Here is a 12,038-nt window from a genome sequence, read left to right as displayed (position 1 = left end):
TGCTATTTCTTTATCTAGAATTTCTTTGTTATTGAAGTTAACTCCTTTATAGGTCTACTTTGTCTTGAGATAAAGCATGCTGTCAGGACAGCACAGTGTTCCAGTTTCATGCATCATGGTTTTGGTCAAACAGGTAGAATCTTTGAATATTGGAGTAGGAAAAAAGGATATCATATATAATCTAACTTCCAAGCAGATTTAAATTTAAAAAAAAAAAAAAAAAAAGACAATTTAGTTTTAATAATATCCCTTGAAGATGAGGAGTCTGTGGTTTTAGCAGTTCATTTGTTGAAAAGTTGAGCTAGAAACTTTAATGTAATTCTTCCTTCTATTAAGTTAAAATTTCCTTGAAACTTACCTAGTTTTGACCATTTAGAGCAACAGAGAATAGTCTGGTCTCTTTTCAAAGTCAATCCTTAAGATAGTTGAAAAAAAGCTAACATGATTTTTCCTTTTCCTTCCATTTTTTTCATATGAAGTACTATCATGTTAATTCTCCCTCCTTCTCTACTTGTGCAGTCTTTTTGATTTTTAATCCCAGTGTAGGACTTAATTATTTTAAAATTAATCTAATTGGTTTATAGCCTTCATTGTAATTTACACAGATTACTCTATATCTTGGTTCTTTGATTTATAAGATACATTTCTAATTTTGTATAAAGCAGAAATTCAAATATACTCCCCCAAATGTTCCAGACATGGCTTTTTAAATGAGTAGAAGCTAAACATCTTTTGATATATTATCTAGAAGTGTCTTTTATTTTACTTTTCTTGAAAATATCTTTTTTTTCTTTTTTTTCAAAATGTGTAAACTTTTTCATAGAATCTTGAGATTAAAAGAGATCTTAGACAATCATTATTCCAATTCCCTATTTGAAACATGAATCCCCTCAATAACATTCTCAAGTTTTCATCCAGTTTATACTTGAAGATTTCTAGTAATAAAGAACTTGCTACTTTTTTAAGGCAACTAATTTTGCTTTTGAACAGGCCTAATGGTTAGAAATTTTGACTTATTTAGCTGAATTCGTCTTAGAAATTTTGACATATTTAGCTGAATTCTTCGTCCTTGAAATTTCTATACATTGATATATTAATTCTGCCCTGTAGAGCCAGGTAGAACGTGGCTAATTCCATTTTCCAATGATAGTCTTACTTTCTGAAGGGACTGAGAGAAGAATTGTCCCCTACCTAAAAATATTTTCACTAGGTGAAGACTACCCAATTCTTTCAGCTAATCCTGGTATTTTTCAAGTCCTATAATAATAACCCTTTATAAGCTGTCAGTATCCCTCCTAAACTGTGGTTATTTACAGGTCATCTGACCTAGAGCAGAATATATACTTATTAAAATTGTTTTCAGGGGGCAGCTAGGTGGTGCAGTGGATAGAGCACCAGCCCTGAATTCAGGAAGACCCGAGTTCAAATGTGATCTCAGACACTTAACACTTCTTAGCTGTGTGACCCTGGGCAAGTCACTTAACCTCAGCCTCAAAGGGGGGGGCGGGGATTGTTTTCAGAATTGGACTATCTTTCTAGGTACCTTTGTTGGATTTGTTTTTTCATGTTCTCTCCTCCAACTTGACATCCACACATTTGATAAGTAATGTAACAGTTGGTCTCTTTAGACCAGCTTTCTTTGGTTTGTAGGTTCTTTTGGGGGATTAAAATTTGGAGAATGTATAATTAAAATATCTAAAAGCAGTTTCTTATTACACTATAGCACACACACCTATTATTTCCAACTAAGTTAGACAGCTCTTGATAGTATTGTTGTCAAGAGTTTCACTATGGAGGAAAATCCATAAGATTTATAACTGGAAAGAAATCTCAGGATCCTTTAGTGTTGCCCCCACATTATAAAATAGAAAATTTTGGTCCAGAGAAATAGAAGAAATAATTGGCTATAGATCACACAGGACAGGTAGAGCTAAGGTTCTGGAAACTTGATCCAAATTTTTTTGTGTGCTCATAAAACACTATAATTTTATAATTAGAAGGGCTCTTAGAGACAATTTTGTCCAGTGCCATCAAATAGAGAGTTCAAGGTATATGTCACATGCAAACTTAGGGATTTTACTGTATACTCCCTCTTTTGGAATACTTATCTACATGCAGAGACCAAGGCAAGCATAGATCCTCAGTGGAGTTTTAGTGTTTATTAAAATGTCTTTATTTCTATCTAGCCTTCAATTTCTACTGTAAACGTGCACATCTACCTAACTCAATCTAATGTCGAGTTTTTCCTCAGGCGTTAGATTTTTAAATGCTTTAAAAATAAAAACAACATAGCTTCCTATATCCATATTACTTCTTACCTTTCTTACAGATAATTTAGACATGAGACCTCTTAGAGAATTTGTGATTGTTTATATTCTTTCCAGTAAGGTTTTTAATGAGCCTAGCCTGCTTTTTTTACTTACAGTTCCACATAAGCTTCAAGGTTGTCTATGATGCTTCCCTGTTCTGAAACACTTTTATTTCTAAACCTACAACATTAGTAAAATATGTTTTTTTAAAACAGTTAAAACACACAAGACTCATAGAGGTATATGTTGCTAAATTAGGATTTTGAGATGAATCAATGAATGGAAAAATAGACTTTTATTTCACATATTTAATTTGGACAGAAGTGATATTGAAATTTACTTCCTTAACTGCAGCCTTATTATTACAGCTTGCATTTCCATATCATTGAAAAATAGTGTTATCACAATTTTAAAAAATAAATATTAGGTAGTTATTACTGAACATAGTCCATAGTCTCATAATTTATTAGCTTTTATAGAAAAGTAATGGTGTGGTCTTCTTTAAAAGTTGTAGTGTAAAATTATTGACCATGAAGTGGTCATTTACTAAGAAGAAAGATTTGTGTTATAATTAAGAAATTCAGATATATCCCTTATTTCCTTTAAATGTTCCCCTAAGCAATTTAAAATACCTTATTCCAAGCATACGTCCATGCTTTTAGTTGCAAACAGAAATAACCTTAAATCTTTATAACACCGACTCTATACTATTTGTCTTTCTATATACCTTAGTGAGCCCTCACAATCTATTTCAGAAAGCTCTATAGTAGTAATCATGTTAGGAGAACTACTTATCTGGTAATATTAAGGGATAAAACAACATCAAAAATGTTCCTTTATAGAAAGTTCAAACAAAATATTTAGGGAAGGAAAATCATTCAGATTTGTCACATAAGATATAGTTGGTAGAAACATCTAGTAACAGATCTTTTTTCCCTTAACCATACAGTGTACAAAAATCACATACATATATACTAAATGGCCAGAGATGTAACATACCTGTCTGTTACTTTATAAACCCATCAAAAAAAATGAAAGAATTTATACCCAACTAAGAGTAATTTATTACTGTTTGCTAGATTGGAGCTGGGTCCTGGGGAAGAGAGATCCTTCATGAGTTACATTGAAGAACTTCAAATTTGACTGAATTATATTTGGCTAACTTTATCAAAATGCAGTTACGCTATTTTTACTTTTTATTTTTATTTTTTATTTTTTTTTGTAAAAACGTATTTTGAAAACATAATAGCCATAATAGCCTTTGGATTCAGGAAATCTGCATAAAATACAGATTCCCTGCAATCCCTAGATATAAATGCATGATAACTTTTTTGTTTTTAAACTCTTACCCGAACATTACAGACTTCTTAAAGAAGCCTTTAAGCCTGATGTATTGTGATTGTATGTGCTTTTTTTCCTTCCTTTTTTTTTAATTGGCAAGAAAGGTTTCCTTTAAAAATTGCACACACCCTTTTTGGGGGGTAATAAATGAAAATTTTTTTGTTTGTTTTTTTTAGAACTGAGCTCTCCATAGACAAACATAAGTAGCATAACACAGTGTCTTTCCTCAGACATCATTCTGTACAGTAAATCAACATAAACAACTCCGTTCTTATTGACTGGATTTTTTCCAGGTGGGTTAATTGGGTGGGGAAAATTGGGTAATTAACCTTTACTTTTGGAGCCTCCTTTCCTCAAGTTGTGTTTAGAGGATGAATTCTTTTAAAAAAAAAAAAAAAAACACAGCAAAACCAACAACCTTGTATCCTTCATATAGAGGGAATTTGTGTGATAAGTAAAATTGGAAAGAATGTAAAATGATGAGTATCTGTAACAGAACTGTCAAGGGTCATCCAGATGCATTGGAAATGTCATGCGGATGAAGTAGAAACTGGTTTTAATTAACAAATTTATTGCTGTTAAACTCTTGAAAATTTAAATCCAAATCTGTGGGTATAAAAGCTGGTGTGGGTATAAAACCTTTTACACTGTCTAGCAAAGTGTCACCGCTTTACAGAAAAAATTGTGTGAAACCTGGGAAATGAGCATTTCACTTTCCTAGGGTTAGTTCAGGAAGTTATTTTGACTCGAGCCACTCTTGTAAAATGTGACGGGGTGCTTGCCAACTTTAGCAAACTGAGATAAATTTAGTTTGGAGGTGATCTTTATCAGGATTATGAACCTTTTAGGGACTGATCTTGATACACGAAGACTTTTTTGTGTGTGATGTTGGAATCTTTTTTTGTTTTAGGATCTAAAAATTTTTATAACTTTTTTGATGGAATGTTTTCTCATTTTGTATTTTGTTCAGCATTTACAGCCGAACAATACCAGCAACATCAGCAGCAGCTGGCACTCATGCAGAAACAGCAGCTTGCACAAATCCATCAGCAGCAAGCAAATAGTCATTCCTCTACCAACACTCCACAGGTGAGGGATTTGTCTGTCTTATGATTATCCCTCATTGTTTCCCGCCAGAGTTCATCTCTAATTGTCACCTGTTGTCATAGAACCTTGCATCTAACCAGCAGAAAAGTGGCTTTCGCCTGAATCTACATCATAGCCATTGTGTACAGGGTTTAGAAGGGGCTGTACAGGTGAGTGTGGCAGGTGTTGCCTCTGCTCCCTCCTTTAAAAAAACAAAACTTAAGAACATGGTCTTGTCTCCAAATTAGTGGACCTCTGGTCCACTAATTGTTTAAACATGCCATGGGTTTAATTTCCAAAAATTGAAACTTTTGATTTTTATTGCACTAAAAGTAGAGATAAGTAGACCTATGAAAATCAGCATTTTGTAAGAACTTTCCTTTTTTTGGTTTTGTTTTTGTTTTTATTTTCTAATATTTAGGCTAGTATTACAAGGCTTATTATCTTTCAGGAAAGGCATTTAGCACCAACCATGTGTAAAACACTTTGCTTAGATGCTAGGGATTTTTCTGGAGGGAAAAAAGCCCTCTACAACAAGATGCTTATCTCATTTTTAAATTCTCAAGGATCTCCAGTAGTACATTTGGGAAGAGAATAAGGAGAGCAGTTGGAGGACAGGGAGGAAAGAGGTTATTTTATTGGTCTTATGCCTAAAGTTGGAGAAGGGTTACTTAAATCTTTTTTTTTTTGTGTGTGTGTGTGTGTGTGTGTGTGTGTGTGTGTGTGTGGTTTTGATGTTTGTGAGATATTTTCAATAACTTTGCTAACTATTTTTCATATAGCCCTTTGAAGTGAGTTGATGCTGATTCCATTTACTGTTTGAGATTCATTGACTTGGAGATTATTCAGATAATAGAATAAAATTCATAGATAATTCAAATAATAGAATAAAATTCATAGCAATTAAGTCCTCCCAAATAATATTGTAATCTCTCACCAGATTTTTCCGAATGTCAAAGGCATTAGTTTTACTAGTTTATCAAATCTGTTTTTATTCTACCCTAACTTTGACTTGCCTGTCCTGTGCATCTTTAAGCATCGATTAAACAGGGGCTAAGTGGGTACAATAATTTATGCTTTTTTTTTTTTTTTTTTTTTTTTTAAGGGTTTTGTTTCCAAGACATTGGATTCCGTTAGTGCTCAGTTTGCTGCTTCTGCTTTGGTGACGTCAGAACAACTGATGGGGATTCAAGATGAAGGATGATGTGGTGCTTGGAATTGGAATGAACGGCATCTTTCAAGCCTCAGGTAAAATGATGTAGACATTTAAGTTGATCTTCCCATTTAAAAATGCATTTCAGTATTAGGTACAGCAGAGTTACATATTTTCTGAAATCTGATTTTGTTTTCTTTCTAGGAGTATATAAGGGCTTACACCTCAGTAGTACATACACCAACAGCACTTGTACATACAAGTCCATCATCAACAGCAGGTTCGACCTTGTTACAGCCTTCTAATATAACACAGACTTCAAGTTCCCACAGTGCACTGAGTCATCAAGTGACTGCTGCCAATTCTGCAACAACTCAGGTTCTGATTGGGAACAACATTCGATTAACTGTGCCCTCTTCAGTTGCCACTGTAAACTCTATTACCACCTTAAATGCACGACATATACCTAGGACTATAAGTGCTGTTCCATCATCTGCCTTAAAGCTGTCTGCAGCAGCAAATTGTCAGGTGCCCAAGGTTCCGTCTTCATCCTCTGTAGATACAGTTCCAAGGTGAGTAGGAAATGCAGGCTCTTTGCCTTTTGTTTCATTTTCTTTTGGAATTGAGAATAATTAACTTAAAGAATACCAATTGTTGGTGCTCCCAGAGGCACCCCTAACAGTGACAGCTGTAACAGTGCCACCTCTATCTGTTTCTGTGTCTCTCTCTGTATATTGACATATAAACACACACACACACACACACACACACACACACACACACACACACACATATATATATATAAAATATAGATTTAAATCAGTTCTTTATTTAGCTTGGCAGTTGAATTAGGGAATATTTCAATATTTTTAAATGTACAAAATATTGTTTTAAATTTTGAAGCAATACTGTGGAGTTTCAATCCATATCATGACTCTGGGATATTTCTGCCTTTTCTTTTTGTTATGGCCAATAATAATCTTTAGGACACATTTGTTGGATTTGTTTCATCTCTACAGCAATTAGCAAAGGTCAGTAAATGACTGAATTGCATATTGCCTAGCCTCATACAGCTAGTGTGACAAATCTGAGGCTAGACTTGAACTCAGGTCTTCCTGACTCCAGGCCCAGTGCTCTATCCACGATGTCACCTGACTGCCCAGAAAAACATGAAAATATGTTTAATGAAACAATGACTAAGCCTGTCTGGTTCTAATTGGAGGATTTGGGAAGGAAAGCAGCCAGAAACAAGGCTAAAGCAGTAGGTTGACAGGGAAACATTTTTTAGGAGATGATTGTGACCTCTCAGGTGTGAGGTGATAGGGATCTGAAACACAGTATAAGAAGAGCTCTGTATTTGGTATGTGAATGACAGTTCTGTTACTTAATGTTTGTGACCTGGAATCCATCTTCCTGAGTATAAATCTGACCTCAGATGCTCGTTAGCTATGTGACCCTGGGCAAGTCACTTAATCGTATTTGCCTCAGTTTCCTCATCTGTAAAATGAGTTGAAAAAGGAAATGACAAGCTACTCTAGGTGCTGCCAAGAAAACCTCAGATGGAGTCATGAAGAGTTGGACAACAATACTAACAAATTGACCTAGAATAAGTGAAGTAAGGGGATTCGCCTATATGATCTCTTGAGTTCCTTGCTAGCTCTAAGCACTGTGATCCTGGGCTGGTAGCAGTGGAAAAGGAAAGAGGGAGGGTGGGGTAAGTAACAAATTCAAAAAACACTTATAGGCAGATATGGTTCAAGGAGTAGATAGAAATTCAAAATAAGTTTTAGTTAAAAATTATTCTTTGATTTTATTAATGTACCTTCAAAATGTCATTCCAGCTCCCTGATTCCAGGCAAGGCTGCCCATATCTGTCCTTTATCAGGATTGGATCCAGCCTCAATGTACTTACTAGCTGTGTTTGCTTCTGTTTACTTATCTGTAAAATTGGGATAATGATAGAACCTATCTAGCAGGTTTGTTTTGTGAAGGTCAAGTGAGCTAATAATTATAAGCATTTATCATTGTGCTTGGCACATAGTAAACTGTCATCATTATTATTTTACATACATTCTAGTCCTTACAATTAATTGTAATGTAAATTTCCTAATTTTCCTAAATTTTCAATTCCTTTTCTTTCCTATTTTGTCTATAATGGACCCTATAAGAACAAGAGATTTGCATAATTCACATCTAGGAAAAAAAGAGAGAGGTTGCATGCATGAATCACAAAAGCAGAATATACCGTATGGCATTACCGTTTAGAAGCCACTGCTTATCTTTAAAATGACAAAAGTAATGTGAATAGTAGGTGATTTCTTTAGTAGTTTTTCTCTGCTCCCATAAACCTTGCAGATAGTTTACTATCCCTCTAGGCGAGCCACCACCTTATTTTGTACCAATGTTACAGCACCTAAGAGGGCAGATTGAATCTTTCATGTCATCTTACCTAAAAATGTTGTGATTGTGGTTGTTTTAGAGCTGGAAAGAAGGTCGTCAAGCAGTTCTCTCCATTTTATAAATGAGGAAACTGATGGTTCCAGGGGTCAAGTGAGACACACATAATCATTAGAGCCAGAACCAAGATCCAAGTGTCTGCAGTCCCACATCACTTCAGTGTTTTCATAAAGCCCGTGACCTAGAGATTCTTGGAAAAAATAATCTGCCCATTTTAGAAGAGAAAAGCTTTTTATCTCTAAATATAACTATATAAGATATACTTGAAACAAGTTTATGGTATGGTAGAAATAAGTTAACCAAATTTGTATACTCTGTCTGGTAAACTATAATAAAAATGTTAAATCTGAACCTCAAATGTAACTATTTAATATGTATTTTGCACTTTCTTTCTTAAATGGTTTTGATTGTTCAGAGGCTCTATAGTGAATGTTTTCATATTCCATTATTAAACAAAATTCTTAATTCTAAAGTCTAGCTTTAGAATGGGACTGTTCTAAAGGTCTAATTATTATTTGCTTCTCTCTTCTCCAATTAATTTGGAGGCATTTTTTTCACCCATTGACATATCTCATTAGGGTCAAAACAAGGAAAATTAAAGGTGCCATTTAGCATTATCTACAGGTTTTGCAGAAGATTGAAACTATGAATTAAAACTCAAATAAATTGTCTTTTTAGTAAAATTCTCATAAGTTATTCAAATGTATTATCAGCAACATTATTGACTAAGTTTCATAGGAGATTAAAAATTGATTATTTAATAAATATTTATATACTGTTGTTAATAATTTAATCTGAGAGGGGTTAGTATTAGCATAATTAGCATAATCTTCCTTTCTTTTTTTTATAAATTTTTAAATAAATTTTTAATAAATAATTTAATAAATAAAATGAATTGTCTTTTTAGTAAAATTCTCATAAGTTATTCAAATGTATTATCAGCAACATTATTGACTAAGTTTCATAGGAGATTAAAAATTGATTATTTAATAAATATTTATATACTGTTGTTAATAATTTAATCTGAGAGGGGTTAGTATTAGCATAATTAGCATAATCTTCCTTTCTTTTTTTTATAAATTTTTAAATAAATTTTTAATAAATAATTTAATAAATAAAATGATTACAACTTTAGCAAACTTTGTGGTGAAAGTGTTATTGGTCTTTGAATTTTTGTGTTACATGTTAAGTAAACAATGTATCTTTTTAACAGGGAAAACCATGAAGCAGAAAAGCCAGCACTGAACAACATAGCAGACAATACAGTCGCAATGGAGGTGACGTAGTTTCCACAGGAATGAACTGCAGCCTTGGGGACTTGATTAGGTGCTATGCATCAGTAGCATTTTGAATGCAAGGGATGATGGGATGCAACACATGCGTTTCCGTGGCAGCTGTGGGGACTAGACAGCAATGCACATCTCTCATGCTTTGATTTTCTTTTCTTACTGTTAATAGGAAAGAATCAACATCTGTAAATTAAGCATACAGCAATTATCTGTACAGTACTGCATATTTGTAATACCCTTGTATATATGTTACTTGAATACAGAAATGTTCATTTGTGATGCTTTGCACTTGGGGTGGGGGGAGGGAGGGAGGGAAACAAATTGCAACAAAGAGTGTGAGATGTGAGATTGTATAGAGATGAAGTGTCATCACATCATGTGCATGGTGCGGAACCTGCTGTTTTATCTATTTATTGTGCCGTGTTTACAGTTTTTTGTACACTGTACCTTCATTGGTTCCTGTGCTGTAGTAAATGTGTTAGGTAGCTGTGGACTCCTTGGTATTTTGTAAATGGTATAACATAACTTGGTTCCCCTCTGGGTCCCTGAGTTTTCTGTGTATCATGTGAAAAAAAATGGTGACATACATACAGAATTAAACAAAAAAAGGCATCAGTTTAAAATGGGGAATGTACTATTAAATGGGGATCTTCCTGGTCTACTCTCATTAAGACAAGTAACAAGCTAAAGATTGAAGTCTCTTGAATCTTCCCATCCCCACCCGCCCACAAAGCTGTGGGTGGTCTCTGGTACTGAAAGCACTAAGGTTATGTTGCTGCTCCACAAACAGCCCAGTAGTCCCATTTCCTTCCACACCAAAAAGTGTTAAATCAAGTATGCAAATGGAGTCCTTACAACTGGAGTTTATGTTGTCTTGCCCTTTTTTTAGCACACAAAATTGTATTTTTTTTAATTGTCGAATTGTTTAAAAGACTTCATTCTTTACTTGTTCTTCAGAAAAAGGATATAAGGGAGAAGAATGCAGTAATTGCTGTACGTGTATCATCATTCCAGTTTCTAAAAACAGCCAGCCAGCTTTTTTCCTTTTAAGATTCTCCAGAAGGCTGCAAGGCCAGAACCACAACTTTCGGGTGCCTTCCTTTGGAAATATTGACCTCTCTTCTGTGAAGAGAATGGTACTTAACAGACGACTACTAGACTAGTGCTTTGTCAGTACCGAAGTCTGAATGCCCAGGCCAACGGCATACATTATCCTTAAGGTTTTTAATCCCACCTGGAAAAATTGTGACAGAACTCTCACAAAATAAACCCAGGGCATTACATGTTGGCTAATGTGTGGTGGTGTTCAATTTTCTTTTCAATATAGATTCTGTTATATAATTAATTTAAAAGTTGTGACTAATAAAAGGAGGGAGGCTGGGGATGGAACACTTAATTCATCACTAAAATCATGGTACAAACCAAAGGTCACTATTGTGGGTAGTTGGGATTTCAGTTCTATGCCAATACTTTTGAGAAGTAACTGAGAGTAATAAATTTCCAAGGTAATCAATTCTAGTTTTCTCCAAAGCAACTTAACTTAGGTCTCTCTCAGGGCCACCCTATTGCAACCCCTTCACTCTTGAACTAATCCAAACCTAGCAGCAATTTCATAGTATAAATTGCCCCAAGTCCATTAAGAAATTCCATCATGGCCTTTGAAGCTGTTGAAATGGAAACCCTTTTCTTTTGCTTTAAAACTGCCTAATTTCTGAGAAAGCTAGATTGTTGTATAAAATGGATTTATCCTAAGGCCCATAGCTGCTAATGACTGCTCACTCTCTGTGGCTTTAAGGAAAAGCAGCAGAAATAGGTAGTGCTTGTAGCTCTAGGTACTTAGCCCTGTCATTCAACAGTAGTCTTCTACTAAGGGGTAGCTGGTAGGTAGTAGTGGATGGTCCCCAGTTGGCTGATATCCGTGACTGTATAAACTTTTGTTCAGTTCTGTGCTTTAAGTGCTAGAGCCTACACATAAACCTTCTACCTGCTCATTGACATCTGGACTACTGAACAGGCAGTCTGGTTTCAGCTACTTCATGGACCCTTCTCAGTAGAGCCTTGAGGTTACCCCTGCCCAGGAGAATGATGTCCATCCTCACTAATTCTGAATGTTTGGGGAAAATAAAAATTCACCCCGGGGGAGGAGTGGAAGAAAAAAGGTGTGAAATTGATTGTGGATTCTTGGATACTTTCCTCTAAGGTCTCTGAAATCCTTGACATTGACAATGCACTGAATTGTGGGTTAAGTGACCATACAAAGACTAGAATTTAATATCCCTAGAACATAGGCTACTAATACATACATTTGTTTTGTTGGTTTCTCTTGGGTTGGGCTTATCAGTAGGGCAGCTAGAAATGTGGAGAAAGGAATCCTTGAACCAATATTTCCAGTCTGGAAGAGGT

The 12,038-nt window shown here is 34.8% G+C and overlaps 1 protein-coding gene across 1 annotated transcript in view; it reads left to right on the top strand.

Annotated features, from left to right (window-relative positions):
* Positions 1–10,923, top strand: part of EPC1 (enhancer of polycomb homolog 1) — a 60,471-nt gene extending 49,548 nt beyond the window's left edge. Inside the window, 6 exon segments of the mRNA XM_074267066.1 lie at positions 4,621–4,739; positions 5,842–5,919; positions 5,921–5,984; positions 6,094–6,125; positions 6,127–6,461; positions 9,560–10,923. Of these exon segments, the coding sequence (XP_074123167.1) occupies positions 4,621–4,739; positions 5,842–5,919; positions 5,921–5,984; positions 6,094–6,125; positions 6,127–6,461; positions 9,560–9,632 (701 nt within the window). The 3' untranslated portion in view covers positions 9,633–10,923.
* Positions 10,924–12,038: the final 1,115 nt, after the last annotated feature.

The sequence above is a fragment of the Sminthopsis crassicaudata genome, chromosome 5, assembly GCF_048593235.1.
Source record: "Sminthopsis crassicaudata isolate SCR6 chromosome 5, ASM4859323v1, whole genome shotgun sequence".
NCBI classification, from domain to species: Eukaryota; Metazoa; Chordata; class Mammalia; order Dasyuromorphia; family Dasyuridae; genus Sminthopsis; species Sminthopsis crassicaudata.
This window is presented reverse-complemented; position numbering and strand designations above follow the sequence as displayed.